The 20481-nt window shown below is 48.5% G+C and overlaps 1 protein-coding gene across 3 annotated transcripts in view; it reads right to left on the reverse strand.

Annotated features, from left to right (window-relative positions):
* Positions 1 to 20481, reverse strand: part of LOC135237410 (low-density lipoprotein receptor-related protein 1-like) — a 159733-nt gene that overhangs the window by 65772 nt on the left and 73480 nt on the right. For all 3 annotated transcript variants that reach the window (XR_010324817.1, XM_064304541.1, XM_064304542.1), the window contains exons 8-20: positions 19828 to 20050; positions 18385 to 18574; positions 17862 to 18005; positions 15278 to 15514; positions 14535 to 14715; positions 11625 to 11847; positions 10994 to 11183; positions 9944 to 10066; positions 9105 to 9245; positions 7571 to 7696; positions 6782 to 6898; positions 6252 to 6332; positions 1502 to 1669 (exon numbers count right to left, since the gene is read on the reverse strand). Coding sequence is in view for 2 of the 3 variants with exons in the window: in XM_064304541.1 (XP_064160611.1) it covers positions 1502 to 1669; positions 6252 to 6332; positions 6782 to 6898; positions 7571 to 7696; positions 9105 to 9245; positions 9944 to 10066; positions 10994 to 11183; positions 11625 to 11847; positions 14535 to 14715; positions 15278 to 15514; positions 17862 to 18005; positions 18385 to 18574; positions 19828 to 20050 (2144 nt within the window). In the remaining variant the exon portion in view is untranslated. The remainder of the gene's footprint in view (positions 1 to 1501; positions 1670 to 6251; positions 6333 to 6781; positions 6899 to 7570; positions 7697 to 9104; positions 9246 to 9943; positions 10067 to 10993; positions 11184 to 11624; positions 11848 to 14534; positions 14716 to 15277; positions 15515 to 17861; positions 18006 to 18384; positions 18575 to 19827; positions 20051 to 20481) is intronic.

The following is a 20481-nucleotide window of genomic DNA, read 5'->3' on the forward strand; positions in this document are numbered from 1 at the left end:
ATTTCCTTCCATAAAATTCATTAACATCAACCAAAAGATGTGCAGGAACAACTTTCCTTTAGACATACACAAATAAATACTACAATAAATACTGATCATTATAAATACAGAAGTTTTATTAAATGTTTAATAACATATAATATATATAAAAGTATGTTAGTAATTTAACAGAGTATAATTCTTTTATCTATATGAGTATGTTGAACTTAACTTTAACAGAGCAGATATCGTTTTGTTTCCTATTCGCATGCACGTTGCTTCAATTTCAAACGTAGCTTGCAGTGAACTGTCTCACTGTGTGTGCTGTTGTGGTGCAGAAGTTGATTCTGTGTAGTGTGAGTTGTGCGCTGTGTGTGTTTTAAGGAAGATATCACAGAAATTCCACACAGCCCTAAGATTAGCACGGGCACACAGGAGACCACAGGAGCACGGTTCCCAGGTGAGGACGATCGGAATTTGCTGTGAAGTACACAGCACACCACACGGAACAGAGGCAGGTACTGTGCACGTAAACTGCCAGGCTTTTTTCCCCAACAATCCTTTTAATTATAAAGCAGACAACGATCTGTTGTGAATTAATAAGGCAAGATTGAGGGTGCGGATAAGGCACTGTACGCTATAACAACAATTATGTCATTACCATGTGCCACATTACCGTGAAGAGAAACCGCAAGCTTGTATGGAGTCAAAAGCTATCAATTAGCCATAGTCTGTCTGGAGTAAAGTGACGGTTATTTTCAGTGCAAAGCTTTAAACACCATACTTCTAAAAATACTCCCTGCTTTGAGTTCTAGATATGGTATGAGAATAGCATTCCCAAACACAGGAGAGCCATGCAGTGTAGGCCAATATGCAGTACATGTGTTCTATTGTATATAACCCTGCACAGAACAATAATAATGAAATACTGCAATATGGCTCAAATATAAGATATAAGAATTTTTACATTATAAGGCCTGTAAATGGGACATGACCTGGTTGACGTACATTTTCTGAACCCAATGTGGTAAAATGGCAAAACATTTACAGTGAGATGAAAGAACAAATTCAAGTCCTCACCTTTTCCAAATACAAGACTATTTAGACGGCGTCTATTTGTGCTGCATGACAAAATGTAATATATGCTAGCAATCTAGCAAATTTTATGTTCATTAACACAAAGTAAATAAAAGTTTCAATATGTCACTTTCAATATGAGTGGATCTCAGGACTCTGGAGTGCAGAAAGTAAAAAGGTAGCAAAACCAAAATGTTGTGTTCTGCTAACGCGGCGTCAGAAAATCCATTGCTATCGACCCCCTAAACCGAACCTTAGACTCCAATTAGTCTGTGTTGCTGAACGGTAAATTAAAGTCACAAATTGATAATTATTTAAGAAATAAACCAAATGGCCTAGCTCCAAGGAGATCAGAAACAACACCAGAGGAGACGCCAGCAGACTCTGGGCGCTTCACGCCGATTGGACGGCTACTGGCCGGAAGAGGGCAAGGGGCGGGACTCACCCTGATTGGTGCAGTTGGCGTGGGTCTCATCGCTGAAGTCGCCGCAGTCGTTGTCCCCGTCGCAGGTCCAGTACTCCGGGATGCAGCGGCCGCTGTTGCATTTGAACTGCGCGCTGGAGCAGGAGTGGCTGCAGCCTGCCTCGTCACTGTTGTCCCCGCAGTCATTATCTGCAACACACTCACCGTCAAACGCCCGCTCGCCACTCGCGCACACCAGGCACTTTCCCAGCCGCCAGAGCCCAGGGGGTACACTCAGCTGCCAAAATGGCCGCCGAGATTTTTTGCAATGGGAGGCGGTGGAAACTGGAGTTTGAAGCTCATCAGACAGATCTAAACAACTGAGGCCCAACTACGTTTCTCGGATAAGGAATGTTATAACACGAATATTAATACAATACAGAAGTGTAGTCTTCACACAAAGTAAGGGAGGAAAAGTATGTGACTCCAATATGTAGCTTTGCCATTGTGCCTTGTTTTTTGAAGTTCTCTCAAAGCCAAAAGTATTTTGGCAAACTTTGTTGGACTGAATTGCATTTGGGCCATTTTTTGTGATCCTACGCATTCTGAACACACCCCTGGCATTCATGACCACTCCTCTCTGTTCGTCAAAAAATGTCCCGCAAGGTATGTGGAGGAAGAATACAGCCATCGGAACGCAAAGAATTTGGCAAACAGACTCGGACATTTATGAACAGACATTCAGAGCAGCACTTTGGTGGAAGTGTGTTCAGTTCTGGACTGGAACCATTTGCTCCTGAAATATCACTCTCAGCAGACACCGAGATACTACAAATAGTTTGTCTTTCTTTTTTTGGCTGTCTCTCTGTATCAGTACTCAGACAATACGGCACTGGCCAGTTTCAATAGGCTGTTATTTTTCATCAACTTATGAACAAAACGCAGTCGGTCTGCAATGGTGGACCGGACATCGGAGCGCCATTGGGCTGTTAGCCTACAGCCGTGAGAAGCGTGGAGATGCAGATAAAGACGGAAGGGCAAAGGGGTAGCGGTTCCATCCGGCTGGATCTTTTTCACATCTGTGCAGAGGTCAATATCACTGATGCTGACATCATCTGGATCGTCCACTAAGCTGATCCGCACCAGAGGAAGATCAGTGGACACGCGCAGATTCACACGGATTCAACATGAATCCGACCCGTCACTTTAACAGTGCGGACACCGAGACGCTTCACTACTCCGTGCGCTGCACTGCCCCCTCTCCAAAAATCGGCCAGTTTGACAGGCAGCCGCCTGCGCGGAGGGCAATCTGTTATGCGGCAATCACACACCGCAGATGCATCTTCCCCCCCACGTGAAAAAGAAAACCCCCCCATCCCTTCGGAGCAGATGTGTTCCCAGCCACCGTAATTAAATTTCAAACCTGTCTGTTTGCATCGGCAGGGATGGGATATCGAGCGAGTCCTTTTAACAATGCTGAGGGCATAGTCTGTTAGGCCTCAGTCGTAAAAGACAGACGCATCGTCTTAAAGGAGATGGGACACAGTACATTGAGCAAAGGAACAGACAACACATTTAACACATTGAGCAGAGAGATACAGAGACATTGAGAGAAATAAATCTTTTAAAAATCACAGAAACTGCATAGATCTCCCCATGCACCATGATAATGTACCCGGGGCTGATACATTGAGGCGGACTGCAGTAGATTATGCCACAAAGTAGGAGAATTGAGGTCTTTCTGAGGTAACCCTCTTCACCGCGCAGAGGCATCCCAGAATCCAATCAGAGACCCACAGCTTTCAGAAGGATGACTAACGGACCCCTGCCGCCACATGCGAAAGCTGCCTATGATGGCGATTAAGTATTTCTGAAGTCAGCAATCCCTTTCTGTAGTTAGTGATATTATTTCCACTATGACGAAACAGAACCGCAGATCTCTGTGTTCTTGACACACAGTAAATTGTAACATTTAATTTTCTTACTTTAAAGCGGTTTTGTTATGCTTTTTGCTTTAAAAACAAACCCTAAAAGGTTACCCCAGCATTTAAAAAAAATTTCTTGGAAGACTCCTCGTGTAATTTGAGGGACTGGCATATTGGCCCGATCAAGTTAAAAAAGTAAATGGATACAAGGAAGCTGAAGGCTAAAAGCTGCCATTTGAAGTGAAGCAGCCAGTACACACTTCTCTTAGACCCTGCCCCCTCCTCTAAAACCTGTCCCTAAGACCCCGCCCCTTTCCCGGCCCCTAAGACCCTGCCCACAGCGCAAGCGGTGCGGGATGGTGCATGTAGATCTATGCACTAACCGGTCGGGTTCGGGCAATTCATTTCATCAGAGCCGTCCCCACAATCCTTTTCTGAAACACAGAATCAACGAGACACAGGGGAAGTGGGCACACGTCACAAAACAAGACATGGAACAAACACAGCACAGAGGCAGCCTGGGGGGGTCGACCCACGGGAAGGGGGGGCAGCAGAGGCACACGGCGGGCGCAAGCAGGGAGGCAAAGATGGAGAAAGAGGACCTGGGAGCGCGTTCCCACTAGCGTCCCTGCGACTTGAGACTTCTTCCACTCCGGAAGTCTGTTGAAAAATGGCTTTCTCTGCCACATTTCAACCAAACTTCTCAACCTAAAATGGTCAGAATATTGACCAATTGGCACTTTCATATTTCTGGACTTTTCCATTGCAAGAATGGGTCAATTTGACCCTATCGATTATACTTTCCAACAGCGATAGTATTTTTCTCACCTACGTCAACATACAGTATGTACTTCTTTTAAATGTGCCGTTTACTCTGACTATTGCAGAGAGGAAGAAATCTAATTTCACAGAGACAAACAGTGGTGTGGCCATTCTCTCTATGAATTATGTCTTTGTTTGACCTTAGTGAGCATGACCAGTGAAAAATCTGTGACCAACCTTTTAAACTGACCTCATCGACCCCCTCCGCCTCCCACCCCCTTCTCTCACCCTGAAAGAGCAGTCTGTCCCAAATGTTTCAATCCCAGGTCACTAGAACGGCTCACTTCCTGTCCGCATTCGGGAAAGAACTTACCAGTGTTACGGGACGGAGTGTTTTTTAACGTACATAGAACATTTCTTGTGTGCCAAGACTTACATGACATCATCATCCATGGCTGTACAAGCACAAGCTGTTGCATTCTGAGTAATGCAATGTTTAGGTAACCTTAAAGCCCAAAACCTTGAAGCACAGAAGGAAAAGAGAGGCAATTCTGCATTCACGGATGAGGAATTTTAAGCTGAGCCAAAAAGACACACACCCCATAATGCGCTGTGCCAACCCCCCCCTCCCCAGTGAGCATGAGCCAATCAGATAAGGGATGGGCATTATGAAACTGTACCGATCTAACCAGCCGAATCATTAATTTAGCAGCGCTGCCGAGGGCGTTTAAAAGCTCCTCTCCCTGAGATCGATAAGAAATAATTTGGTCCATTTATAATGTGCGAACGCTCGTGGGCTCTATGTACAAACCCAGATGATTATTACAGTTCAGAGATAAAGATCGCATGGGGGAACTAAGCATTGCTTTCGTGGCACAAAGGGAAACACAAATCATCACTGAAGTATTCGCTCTAATATGCTGATTTCTTATCACGTGCGTCCGCTGTTCTGGCGTGCGGTCACATTCAAGCCCCGTTAAAGGGTTTTCCCAGTACGTACTTTCATATTCAATCCCTGGAAGGTAAAATCTAGAACTGTCAACGAGTGATTGGTTTATAGCTAAATGCAGGTGCACGGGCCTTGGAAGTTTGACGTAACGCGGAGTAAAACCTTTAACCATATATGGTTATGGATTCCGGGATCAAAGGAGAAGAGTTTCACATAACCGTCCCTGTCACAGTCTGCGATTTAAACTGCCGTTTTAAACTTGAATGTTTTTATCCGCGCGCAATTCTCTCTTAAATGGCACAAGATCCACTGAATTCAGATGCCGCTTACCAACCGAAATTATTATTTTGCTAACAGCAGGCTAACACTGCTGCGAATGTTATTTACGTCACAGCCAGCAGGTTCCATAGCAAGGCTTTTCAAGCTATTCAAAGCGACTGCTAGCCGGGAAAGAAATTTAAAGAAAGTACTCAAATAATTTAAGGAAATTACTCACAGGAACAGTAACAATAACAACAATAAAGATATTTACAGCGATATATATATAACCGTTTAATTGTACAAAAGAAAAAAAACATAAAATTACACCAATGGGTGAGAGCAAGTTGTTTAGACTATTTATGGGTCCCAAACCACTTAGCCATTAGCAATTTGAATTTTAAAATTACACCTAATTTTTTTTAGATTATAAAAACTAGGTTAAATGCATTCTTTTTTTCCATACACAAACATTAAAATGGCATACATTATTTTGAAGGAATTAGGAAAACGTCATTAATTTATCCCATAGGCCATCTATTTAAACATTATTTGGAAGTCTCTTTTGGAAGTCTCGAACCAAAAAGGAATGTCGACAGCATCAGGTGGTGAATCTGCGCCAACCGCTGATAAGCGTTCCCTACGCCGCACAGAAGACCGAAATGGACGGGCTCATTAATTAACTACGACTAACGAATTAAACATTCGGCTCATGCCACGAGATAAATCATCCGTTTCACTGATGAGGGGCTGGGGCACTCGTGATTGCTTTGTGTATTTTTCTTATTTGCAGAGTGAGTGCGAGAAAGGAAGATGCGGAGAGGAGAGGAGAGGAGCGATGCGGAGAGGACAGGGGCAGGCGGGGCAGAGGCCGGGGGGGGGGGTGGAGGGAACTCACCGTTGTCGCAGCGCCAGTTGATGTTGATGCAGCGGCCGTTGTCGCAGGTGAACTGAGTGAGGGGGAAGCAGGTGGGGTAGGCTGGAGGGGCAAACAAGATCTCGTTACTTTACATCATCCAAGCAACCAGCTACTGAAAATGAACAGTACCAACATTTTATGTACCGGTCAGGAAATGGCATCCGAAGAGTTAATAAAGCAACGATGTCACTAAATGGACGTGTGTTCATGCATACTGGGGCAAGGCTGGACATTACTGGACATTATAGTGTGCTGGGACATTGGAAACTTATTCCTATTAGCATTGCCAGTACACGTGTGTTCTGATTGGCTCAGAAGTGTCAGGTGGAAAAGCAGGGCCCATAAGAGACGTATATGCCATTACTATGTAAAAAATAAGAAATACTGGGATGAACTCATATGAAAAGGCAGATCTTGTCCTCTGATTGTTGGGAGGGGCTTAGGTCAGAAGGGGAGGAGCCTATGGGCAGGGTTGTGGGTGGGGTCAAAGCCCAGGATGACGGGCGCACCACAGGAGGCGGGCTCATCGGATCGGTCGCCGCAGTCGTCGTCGAGGTCGCAGGTCCAGGAGATGGGAATGCAGCGGCCGCTGGCACAGGGGAACTGGTTGGGCGGGCATGTCCGTGCTGGAAAGGGGGGGGTAGGGGCACGCAGATTAGGGGGCGCTGTCATTTCGGTCCACATTAGCACAAATCTGAAACCGCTTTACCATGCAATCACAAGCTCTGCAAGCTGAGTATGAGCCCCAAGCCATCAGCCTCCACCCGTTGTTGAACAGCTGCCAGTTCTTGTACCCTAAATAATCTACTTCCAATTTCAGCCCACTGTAATAGCCCAGAAAGCAATCCTGTCCTGGTACCAGAACATCCACTCAGAGGGGAGGAATATTAAAACAGCAACTTAGTATTGCACGCTTAGTATCGGCTATTGTATTACTATAGACATCTACAGTGCCTGGATGAAGACCCAGGTAGGGCTGAGACATTAATCAGCCCCGTGATCTAATGAATGAGATTAATGTTGGAACAAATGGTACAAGGGCCATGTTCTTTGCATTCAGTTTTGGATATACAGTTTTGGTAATTCGTTTACTGCTACTTTGTACATTTTAACATCATAATTTCATAATTTTAATTAAACATGCCGGAGAAAATATCTCAGCTGACTTTTCATGTTTTCTTTATTCCCCAGGGCATTTCTGGAAAGCTGCAGTTTCTCAATACGCGAACCGGTCCGGTTTTTCCGTACGCACGCCGAACGCTAATTTGAATTTGCGGGGAGGGACGGAGGGGGCGTACCTGAGCAGGTGGTGTTGGACTCGTCCTCGTCGTTGCCGCAGTCGTTGTCGCCGTCGCAGAGCCAGCGCAGCGGGATGCAGCGGTTGTTCTGGCACTTGAAGCGGTCCGTGGGGCAGGTGTGCTGGTCTGGGGGGGGAGAGGGGGCGGGGGGGGGGCAGGGCACACAGACAGTGACTCACAGAGGAACGGAGCCAATTTTGAGAGGCGCTTTTATCTGCAGTGGAAAGCCACAACCTGGCCACAGATATCCTCAGACTGCCACAGCAAACTGCCCTGCACACACACCCGGGCCACAGCAAACTGCACTGCACACACACCGGGCCAGCAACGCACTGCACACACCCGGCACAGCAACTGCACTGCACACACACCGGCCACAGCAAACTGCACTGCACACACCCGGCCCAGCAAACTGCACTGCACACACACCGTGGCCGCAGCAACTGCACTGCACACACACCCGCCGCAGCAAACTGCACTGCACACACACCCGGGCCACAGCAAACTGCACTGCACACACACCCGGGCCACAACAAGCTGCACTGCACACACACCCGGGCCACAGCAAACTGCACTGCACACACACCCGGGCCACAGCAAACTGCACTGCACACACACCCGGGCCACAGCAAACTGCACTGCACACACACCCGGGCCACAGCAAACTGCACTGCACACACACCCGGGCCACAGCAAACTGCACTGCACACACACCCGGGCCACAGCAAACCGCACTGCACACACACCCGGGCCGCCGCGGACGGCGCTCGTCTGATTGGCTGATCGCTACATATTGCATTGCTGCGACCGTCTGGCTGTTTCAAATGGTACTGCTGAGATTGCCTTGCCGTGATAAGCTGCAATACAATCAGATTGCCAGGCTGTTGGGCTGTATTGCTCAGGCTGCCTGGATGTCACAGATTTTTATCATTTCGCAATTTAGTCATTCAGCCAGAGAAACCTAAAAAGTGTATCTTGGACAACGGGAGTGGTAGCATTTTCGGCTTTCAGCAGAGGGACTTGTCCAGCTTTGCCAGTTAATTGTTTGACGGCCTCGACAGCTCAAAATACCGGGCTGTTACAGATTCGAATGTTCAAAAAAAAACAAAAAAACAGAAGCTGTAGAAAGTAATCCTGATCAGCTTATCATTGTTTAATGCAGAAAGTCATGATACGTGGTAAATGACCCTTTTCAGCTAATCGATTTGGAGTAAATTAAGTATCGGGGGGGTGTGGGGGGGGGCGTTGCAGTCAGCAGTCCATCCGCGGACTCGCTCAGACAACTCAACTCAGGCCACTGAAGTAACGGGGATCAGACGGCAAAGCTGCACCAATGAGTTAATCTGCCTCCCCCGATCCGCCCCACCAGCGGCCATTCAGACCCCGCCCCTGCCCATCCGGACTCCGCCCCCGTCGGTCCAGACCCCGCCCCTGCCCGTCCGGACCCCACCCCTGCCCGTCCAGACCTCACCCCCGCCTGTCCGGACCCCGCCCACGTCTGTCTAGACCCCGCCCCCACCCCGCCTCCACTCACGGCAGAGCTCGGGCGCCTCGTCGCTGTTGTCCAGGCAGTCGTTGTCTCCGTCGCACTTCCAGCGCTCCTGGATGCAGCGGTTGTTCTTGCAGGCGAACTCCCCGGGCTGGCACTGAGGGGGCGGGATGTAGGAGGGGTTCGCTGTGGGGGGAGGGGGAGGCGGGGTTAGGGGGACGAATTATCGGCTAAACAACAGAAAATTATTCGTACAATACAAAAAAAAGCGGTAGCCATTTTGCGGAAACTAGAAATGCGCTGGCCCAGCCGAACGACGGGAAAAAAAACAAAAGTGGGTGACCGTTAATCTGATTGGCTAAACTGCTTTCACTGACCAATTATGTAACCGGGTAACAACAAAAACCAGCACACCCTGAGACGCTCCCATCCCAGGCTTGAGAACCCTAAATTAGGAACTGTATAATAGAGACGCACGTGCATGACACAAACAACAGCCTTTATGTGGGCAATGACTCATGTTTCCAGCCAAGCTCAACCTGTGCCATTACCTCTCTAAGGCTAGAAGAACAAAACGGGCCACTGTTTGAGATGTTATTAATCACAGCTTTTACACAATGCCAGCATGCCCTGCCCATAATGACTGCCAAGTAGCCACTGCAAATGAGAGCAGAGTTCTCAGTTAATGTACCTGGTTAAACAAATAAAATTAAATAATGCTCCAAAAAAAGGATTTTCATCATTTCGGTCCACCAATGTAATGTGAACAAATAATGGAATTTTCCATGTTTGGGCATGTCTGGCATTTAACCAGAAAGCACCCCCCCGGGTGGGGGGGGGGGGGGTGCCGAGGAGATTGTGATGACGATGACCTCACGGCTGACCTTTGCAGTTGACTGCGTCTGCGTCCAGCAGCTGGTCCTCTGCGCAGGCACACTGCCTGCCCCCGGGGATGGCCAGACACAGGCTGCTGCAGCCACCGTTATTCACGTTACAAATGTTGGCCCCTGGAAACACACACACACACACACACAAACACAAATCACACACATGGTCAAATCACACACGGCACAGGAAGGATGTAGATATGCGTTGTCTGTCCTGGACAGATTACGATTATGTTTGGATTCCACAAATTCATGATTCCTTCATCACAAAGGAAAGTATGAGATGCTAATCTAACACTAAATTGATTATTTACACTTAAGGAAAGTCATTTGAATGTTTTACGGGAATAAATATTTCTTATGGTAATTTATAAGCAAGAACTGTGATGAACATTTGCTCCATAGGTCCTACATTTGACGGTTCTCTTTAGGAAACTAGAATGATATTTACTCATTCGTGTGAATAATATTTGGCTGCATGTAATAGTAACTGAGGGCTAAGGGAGCAGGGAAACAAGCATTTTGACATTTACTTAATTTGGATGCTGTGATTGGTTGTTTTTTTTCATGTTGAAAATCTTTACAATAAATGTAAGCTAAATTAATAAAGCATGAGTGAGGGGGAGGGAGAGTGAGCAAGAGAAGCAGAGGGGGGTGAGAGAAAGAGAGAGACAGAGAAAGAGAGAGAGAGAGAGAAAGAAGCAGCAGACAGAGAGAAAGAGAAGCAGAAGAGGATATGCGACAGAGAGAGAGAGCGAGAGAGAGAAAGAAGCAGACTGGGAGAAAGAGAAGAGGAGGGAGGGAGAGAGATAGAAAGAAGCAGACTGGGAGAAAGAGAAGTAGAAGGAGAGAGAGAGAGAGAAAGAAGAAGCAGACAGAGAGAAAGAGAAGCAGAAGAGGATAAGCGACAGAGAGAGAGCAAGAGAGAGAAAGAAGCAGACTGGGAGAAAGAGAAAGAGAAGAGGAGGGAGGGAGAGAGATAGAAAGAAGCAGACTGGGAGAAAGAGAAGAAGAGGGAGGGAGGGAGGGAGGGAGGGGCAGCGGTACCTTCCTGCTGCTGGGCGTCGTACATGCGGATCTCGAAGATGGGCGGGCGCTCGTTGCGCAGCAGGGTGACGGTCTTGTCGCCCTGGTCCAGCTTGTAGATGCTGCCGCTGCGGTACTCGTTCCAGAACAGGAAGTTCTTGTAGTGGCACAGGCCGAAGGCGTGGTTCAGCTCCTGGCCCTCGTAGACCGTCTGCCATTTCACGAGAGGGAGAACACACGCACGCACACACGCACGCACACACACACACACGCACACACACACGCACACAAAGAGACAGTGGGACAAATTAACTGGCAATACACACAGAAACTATGACTTCATAGTACACACAGTACAGTACTAGAGTACATCTGAAAAAAACATCACATATTTTTGAGTGTGTGTAAGCAGTAATTCACTCGTTTTGGGAAAATGGCTGAAACGAAACTGAATTCTGTGTGTGTGTGTGTGTGTGTGTGTGTTAACGAGGAGGCCAGTAATCATCATCACTCTTGATGCAATCTCACAAATAACATCTGCTGTTTTCACAATTCCGAGCTTGGCAGGGAAGCAACAGGCCTGTAACGCAATTATTAAAGAGAGAGGGAGGGAAAAAAAACCCCCAATGGCTGCTCATTTAGGAAACGGCACCTTGCGCTCGGTGCTGTTGATGTAGACCATCTCGATGCGGTCGTAGTAGGCGTCCACCCAGTACAGGACGCCCTGCGGGATGTCCAGGCTCAGGCCGTTGGGCCACAGGATGGTCTTGGAGGTGAGGAAGACGTTGCGGTTGGAGCCGTCCATCCAGGCGCGCTCGATCTTCCCTCGCTTGCTCTCGCTGGGGTCCTCCTCCCAGTCCGTCCAGTACATCCAGCTGAGAGACACACACAGCCCCACTGAGAACACGTATCACGCACTGTACGTACATACACACAAACACACGCACACTGTACATACACACACAGTACAGAGACACACACAGCTCCACTGAGAACGCCGTATCACGCGCTGTACGTACACACACGCAAACACACTGTACGTACACACACACACACAAACACACACCACACCACACACACACCCACATCACCCTGTACACACACACACACACCACACACACACACTGTACATACACACACACACACACCACACACACCACACTGTACATCACACACACACAACACACACACCACACTGTACATACACAACACAACACACACACACACTCACACTGAGAACACACGTACACACACTTACGTACACACACGACAACACACACAGCACCAGCACACACGTACACACACAACACACACACACACACTGTACATACACACACACACACAAACACTTATCACCGCTGTACACTACACACACACACACACTGTACACACACACACACACACACACACACTGTACATACACACACATCACAAGACACACACGCTACACAGAACACCACACCACTGTACGTACACAGACACACACACACACACACTGTACGTACACACACACACACACACACACTGTATGTACAACACACACACACACACCAAATACACACACACACACACTATACACGCACACACACACACACACACACTGTACACACGCGCACACACACACACACACACACACACACACACACACAGTAAACACGCACACACGACTCAGCCCTGCAGACTGTTCACATACTTCCAGACTCCAGACTTCCTTCTCATTGAGAAGCCAGATTATCACCATTCCACATGACCGACTCAACGAAATGTCTCACAGCTTATCATATTTGTGCCTGAGCGTACGTATGGGATTTACTCTTTTCCTGCGATGCGTTCCTGTGATATCGCCCCGCACCACAGAGGAGTGCTGAAGGGTGAAATCTCCCTTTGGACCGATGACCGATCCGGCTACACCACCCCCACCAATCAGGATGCCCACACAGCTCATTCATAATTTACCCACAATCACCTGTGACAGACAGACGGAAAGCCACCAAACGGTCGTCTTGGCCCACCGCCCAGACAGACTGCGGGGCGGGGGCGGGGGCACGGGGGGCAGGGGGGGCTTTGATGCCAGATACAGGAAGGCAGAGACAGAGCAGGCTGCCCTTGAGACAGAACGGCAGCAAGAGGGACTGTGGCAAAAACGGCCAGAGGAAATAAAAAAAAAAGAATTTTAAATCCATCATGCAGAACATCCCCTCTGCCGGAACCCTCGACGGGGGCAGGCTCGTTCCTCATTCCGTCCCTCCCGCTCCCGGTCTCCGACTCCCGTGGCCCGCCCGCCCGCCGGGGTCGCCGGGATCAGCTTTTCCATTACGGCGCGTTCGTCCCGCCGCGGCCGAGCCCCTTCTGCACGCGCTGACTAATCGCTTTCTGCCGCGCGTCGATCGCGCCGATCGATCGATGAGCTCGTCCGACGACCGCGAGGGACAAAGACCGAGCTCTGCGCGCGGAGGGAGCGTCGTGTGTGCGTGTGTGTGTGTGTGTGTGTCTGTATGTCTGTTTGTGTGTGTGTGTGTGTGTGTGTATGTCTGTTTGTGTTCGTGCGTGTGTGTGTGTGTCTGTATGTCTGTTTGTGTGTGTGTGTGTGTGTGTGTGTTTGTATGTGGGCCTGTGTGTGCTTTTGTGTGTGTGTGTGTGTGTGAGTACGTGTGTGTGGGCCTGTGTGTGTGAGTGCGTGTGTGTGCGTATGTCAGCCTGTGTGTGTGTGTGTGTGTGTGTACGTGGGCCCATGTGCATGTGTGTGTGGGCCCGTGTGTGTGTGTGTGAGAGTGTGTGAGTCTTACTAGATCATACCCTTTATTGGGGGGACCATTATGTGTATGTTATGTGCGTTATCACCAATCATAGTGCACACGCATAACAATGTGCAAATTCAAATGTAGGCTCGCTATAACTGCACCACTCCTGCTGTATACCTCCCAACCCTTCTCTTCCCTCCTCACCCCTCTTCCATTGTTATGAATAAGTGATGAAATTAAATGAATCTTGCCGCTGTGGGGATACTAGCAGTTGTACGCCAGGGCGGTTTGCATTGCAAAATGCGCATGTATCAATGGGGGGGGTGGGGGGGTGGGCTGCTGTCCCGAGGGCCATATGCGTAAGGTTGACAGGAAGGGTCACCATGATGTAGAAAAGCACAGAGAATATGATGAAGGAGGGAGAGAGGGAGAGAGAGAGAGAGAGAGAAAGTGTGTGCGAGCGTGTGACTGTTGATTATACATGATCCGGACACATGAATGAGGAGCGAGGACGGCCCAGAGATGACATGGCGGCTGACAGGGGCAGCCCAGGTTTGACAGCCATTCATCCCCCCCCTCACTCCCCCTCACTCCCCCACCCCGCCCCACGCCACGCCGCCTCGACAGCATTTCCCAGAGGCCTCCTTTAAAATCATTGCACTGACACCTCCGAAATGAGATCCATTTCAATATGAAAAGGACCCCTGGATTCATCACACACACAAAGGACCGTTTACAGCTGTGACTAATCCCAGCCCACCCACCGCACCCCCCTCCGCCACCGCCACCACCACCCCCCGACCCCCGACCCGGCCGCTCACCCGTTGACGGGGTCCACCACGATGGCGCGGGGGTGCGTCATCTTGCCCTCGATGAGGGTCTTGCGCGTCTGCGACGCCTTCTCCAGCCGCGCCACGCTGATGGTCTTCTTGGGCCCGTCGTCCGTCCAGTACAGGTTGTTGGCCAGCCAGTCCACGGCGATGCCCTCCACCGTGTGGATCCCTGGGGGGCGCGAGGGAGAGCGCTCAAACGTGCTGCACCACATAGACTGTCTACACAGTAACCCGGACGGTCCGCGTCACGTTTTTCTGCATTCTCCACGCTTGTCCCCTGCTTTTCTCCCAATGAGGAATGCCCGTACAGCCCTGAGCTGGGGCTGCTGGACAGAGTTGGAACTGGCACAATCCGGATTCGATAGCAGACCGTGGGGCTCATCCATGATTTAGAAGAGTGCCTTAACGGGATGAGCCACCCAGCAGCCCGGAGTTTTGTATTCTTAACAAAGAACGTTTCTGAGTCTTAACTAGACGGCAAGCTGTGAGCATTGGTGAAAGGGACCACGGTCGAATACAGAGCATTCCCAGCTAGCAAAGCAGCACAAGCAATTAGCATCCGTAATCCCCCAGGATCAGGGCGTATTACACAGGGTTAGACAGACTGGCCGGGTTCCGCGCTGGAGTAAACTAGCCACGCGGGACTAGGCGCGTGTGCTGCTACTCTCTGAACAGCCCGCTAGTCGCCCCCCTTCTCCCGCTCCCTCTCGTCTCGCCCCCCTGTCCCGCACCTTCCTTCAGGATGGTGTCCCTCTCCGTGCCGTCGATCTTCTGCCGGCCGATCAGGTAGCTGGTGGCGTCGGCGAAGTAGATGAACTCGGTCTCGGCGTGGAAGTCCAGGGCGCGGGGGTTCATCAGGTTCTCGATGGGGATCATGTACTCGTCGGGCACCTTAGCGTTCATGTCCATGCCCCGGATGATGCCCGGCCGCCCCTTCCCGTACACCAGGAAGAGCTCGTGCTCTGGCTCTGCGGAAGAGGCACGGGGGGTGGTGAAAACTGAGGAGCCCTCGCTTATAAAACATCCTGATAAAGTGATTTTAAAAAGGGCTTTTCAAACCTTTTCAGACACACGAATCCCCAACTCAGGTACACAATCATCCCGAAGAACCTCATCATCAAGTTAAAAGGGGTTACATTTTTATATTTTGAAATATTTTCCCAAATCTCTACGGCTATTGCGTATCAAATCTAGCCAGAGATGCCTTCAAGGATCCCCAGGGGTTTGCAGACCCTCTGTTGAAACAAATTACCATATAAAATAACTGTTATAATCAGTTGCATCTAATCAACAAAAAACTAAATTAAATGTGAATCTCAGGGGACTCCCCTATGCCCCTGGACACCTGAGCAACAATCATATCCATAAATTCTCAGGTTCACAGGTTTACCAATTTGAATGACAGCTGATTATGAAATACGACCAGTCTTAACATTGCTGAACTAGTGTCGGGAGATTTTTAGATTAGATATGTTATATCTAAAAATATACTAGTATGCTAGTCAATGATGTGGTTTTTAGGAAATAGCATGTATCTTGATATCATATCAGATCAGATGTACAAAAAGCTTGCAGTATTACCATTTGCATATCTGACTCATGCTCTTTTCCAACACAAACTTATTTTATTCTTATTCTCTAAGTTCAGCTTAGTCGTGCTGTTCTAGCAAGAGCTGGAATTACAAAACCACAATAAAAACAGCTTCTGATCTCTGCATCACCCCAATTTCTACTTTGGCACATAAGCAAAATTTAAGAACGGCGAAGCAAAAAGAATAATAAAATAAATCGCTGCCACCCTAAGGGTTTACAAATCTTATTTTAGTCCGTACCGTCAACAACAATACTGAAATCACACTTGCATAATAATCCAACCGGAACAGCTCAATTAAGTAAAAGACTAAATTAAAAAAAACGACTCACCGTGGGCATGTTATATATTTAATTATCTGACTATCCTCATGTCAGATTTTTTTCTGAACAGCCACAAGTAAAATCCGTTAAAACAGTTTTCGATAGAAAAATATCCAGACTTTCTTTTAATTAAATACATTCAAAGCCTTCCTCAGAGCACCTTGGGCTACAAAAAGAGACAATCAATACTTCAACCAAGCCATCGTCATCGCATACACAACTCTCTGGAACCTGTAATCAATTTTAAGGTCTTTGGGGGGGGCGGACTGAAATCGTGTCAGTTTATTTGAAAAAAAAAAAAAAAAAACCCAAGTGAAAGTGCTTGGTTGGACACCCCCCCCGGCACGCATCAGTCCTCAGAGAACTTATCGATAAACGCTTAGCGCGGGGTTTAGGAAATAAGGCAACGACCTTTGGCGCCCTTGGCCTGGCTCGATAGGGAGACTGATCCTTGCCCCTTAAGAAAGAATTACAGGGAGGTCCGGGGTTACACGCATCGATCGGTCACCGCCATCAGGAACGTGTGGCCTGTGTGGCCTGTGTGGCAACAGCATGCTTGCTCACAAATACGCGCAGGCCAACTGAGATTTTCTCTCAAATTAATTAAATGTCATTGCATGTTCTCCTCCTTAACATCCTGATGCTTTATTTGTTTAGTCGACACCTCAGTAAAAAGATGAAAGGATGTCCTTATCTTATCCCTACAGTGGAGAATATTTTATTCAAAGCTCTGTCGATATATGAAAGGTACTTAAGTTCTACACAGCCTTTGAATGGCCCACAATGCCAGCCCACAGCCACACTGGAGTTCCCTATGCATTACATTACATTATAATACATTTTAGTAAGCACTCTTTATCCAGCATGGCTTACAATATAGGAGAAACATAAGTGCATTCACCTGATTAATATGAGCAACAGTACCAGAGCAGGTTAACAACAGTCCCAGACCATCGAGTAAAGATGACACTTCATCAAAACACTAAGGCAAGTTAACTATGCTAACCAAGAAACAAAATGCTACATTACATCTATAGCAATCACTATGACGGGTAACCTAAAACCAGCAAAAAATATTTTTATAAATCATAACCTAAAACTATAAAAAATACCATTACCTGAATTAAAAGGTGTGAATGCTAGAAGCTGGGGATGGGAAGGGAACCAAGATGGAGACTGAAGACGTGGTACTTCAGTCTGCATCAAGAGATAGCCAATGATATCCTGAGCACCAATGGGAATTCATTCCACCATTGGAGGGCCAGGACAGACAGGCAGGAGAGGAGGAAGCCCCTCGCCCTACCCCTGGTCCAGTAGATTAAAGCAGTTGAACAGAGTTTGGGGTGGGGCTGAGCTGGGTGGGCGTGGTCAGGCCAGGGGGGCGGGGCCTGCGGTACTCACTCTTGCAGGACTTGTGGTCGCTGCCCAGGCTGAATCCGGAGCGGCAGCGGCAGGTGCGGGACTTGTGGTTGTTTCCCAGGAGACAGATGTCGGAGCAGCCGCCCGCCTTCCCAAACTGGTCGGGCTCGCAGGCGTGGCTCCGAACTGAGCAGCAGAGCAGAGGGGGAGCGGTTAGAAACCCCCCAAAATACACACCCCCTACGTATCCAACAGAGATGGGCGCATCCCCAGATAGCAACAGCTACATGCTACACCTGACTGCTAGCAGATGACCCAGAAGCTATTACGAACCACAGTCGGGGAACTTGTATTTTTATGTAGCAGCGAGTTCAAAAGTCTGTTAAAATTGGTTTAAAACTCCACTGTACAGCAAGATTGTATTAGTGATCTGCTGCACAGGGGAGTAAAGGATTTTTTTTGGCCTTTCTGACAACTGCTTTTATGCAAGACTTATGATTGGCGTGGTACAAAATTTACGGAGCAGGGGGGTGGCGGGGGGTAGTGAGGGTTGCGAGCCCCGTACCTGGGGGCTGGCGTCTCTGGTGGTAGACGTGCAGGGCGCCCCCCTTGTCCACGCGGGTGACCACGTGGTAGTCGGAGCTGTTGAAGCGGTTGACCCGGATCACGCTGGTCTTGGGCTGCATGTTGGCGTTGTCCGAGTTGGTGGCGTACAGGTAGTTCTCAAACACGGTCAGGCCGTACAGATGCTCGATCTGAGAGGGAGGCGGACACAGAGAATTAGTGAGGGAGACGGAGAGAGGTTTGGAAAGATGGGATCAGAGACCAAAGTGAGAGATGGTGAAGATGAGAATGGAAAGCCCCCAAAACATCGTCTGCACAGCATTTACTGTACTCATGAATCTTCTGTTGTGCCCCACAGCAACATGAATTGTTACAGCTGTTGTCAGTCAACCCTGTATGTACACGGACCTGCTGAATTATGGGTAATGGTATATGCTGTAGAAAAGCATGCTGTGGTATTGCTTCTGTGCCATTATTATTATTATTATTATTACGATTATTAGGTTTCCATTTTAAGGGGCCTCTCACAGCCAGGAAGCGTAATGACAGAGGACTTTTACCAGCATACCCGCAAGAATAAAGTCTTAATTGAGATTGTTACTCCACAGCAGGCAACAGCCCGGGTGCATTAAAATGTTCCTACGACATTTAAAAATGCGCATTACATTCTATATATCCGCGCTGTTTATCTGATTCAAAACAAGGCCCTTTCAAAAAAAATAACAGAGAGCTTTCTCCAAGTTGCCAGACATCAGCCAACAACCGAATGGGAATTTAAATGGAGCACGAGACTTGTAATCTGGATTGTAATGATACCCATTAGTCTTCTTCGTGAAACCGTTCTCAACAAAGGAGCTTTACAGCACCAATTCTATCCCCAAAGTCTGTTTTCATCTGAGAGATAAAAACAGGATTTATCACATTTGTTGTGTCCTGCAGTGTCTATAATTGACCTCCCAGAGTGGATCAGACAGGGCTCTGCAATGCCCAGCACTGGTCTGAGAACAGCTGTGCATCCCAATGCATTTTCACATATCAAAGCCAGCTTCACGGTCAGCTTTTAGACACATGGATTGTATGGGGTGGGAACAGAAGGAAACTGGCTGATGGGGGTGGGGTGTGTCTTAGGGCAGTGGTTTTCGTTCCTGGGGGACCCCTGCATATGTTGGTTTTCGTTCCAACCACAATTGCAATCCCAGAATTATAACAAGCAGTCAACTTTTCTCAATTACATTTTTCATGTTGTGAGTGCTTATTTACCCTCTGCATGCCATGAAGAATAAAAGTCCCTTATTCACATTGTGCTACATAGCAAAAGATTACATAGCAAAAGAGGTCAAATTTATCAAAGATTGATGTGAATCAATTAGCCCCTAATCAAATGGCTCGTTAGGAGTGTACTGATCGACCCAAACCCAAACCCAACCCCAAACCCGGCACTCACCAGCAGGCCCTGGATGATGGTGTGGCGGTTCTTGCCCTCGTAGTCCACCACCTCGATGTAGTCCAGGTAGGCGTCGGCCCAGTACACCAGCCGGTTGACCAGGTCCAGCGTGATGCCATGCGGGAAGACGATCTTGCTGTCCACCAGCTTGGTCCGGTTCTGACCGTCCATGTCGCAGCGCTCCACCTTGGGGATCTGCCCGTAGTCCGTGAAGAACACCTTCCTGAAAACGGGTGGGGGAGGGGGGGAGAGACCGTGGTCATCCTGGTTACCATGGCGATGAACCAAGAAGCGACTCGCTGCTCTCCGACTGGGAGTTATGACATACTGCAAATAGGTTTTTTATTCCATACCCCCCACGCACACATTTAGAATGCCCATTCCTATTTACGGTCCTGTCCTGCAGCGTTCGATTTGGGAGGCTGCACACTGGGACACTAGCGCGTTAGGAGGTCATCCTCCAAACGAGTCAGACCACCAGCTGGTTCTGTGAGGGGGCGGTACACCCCACACATCTGGTGCAGGCAATCTACGTTCGCACGACTGAGCAGTGGGGTCGATCTAACACATTCACTCCATAAGAACTGAGCTGAGCTGAGCTGAGCTGAGCTGAGCTGAGCTGAGCTGAGCTGAGCTGAGCTGAGCTGAGCTGAG

Source organism: Anguilla rostrata, chromosome 13, assembly GCF_018555375.3.
Source record: "Anguilla rostrata isolate EN2019 chromosome 13, ASM1855537v3, whole genome shotgun sequence".
Classification (NCBI taxonomy): domain Eukaryota; kingdom Metazoa; phylum Chordata; class Actinopteri; order Anguilliformes; family Anguillidae; genus Anguilla; species Anguilla rostrata.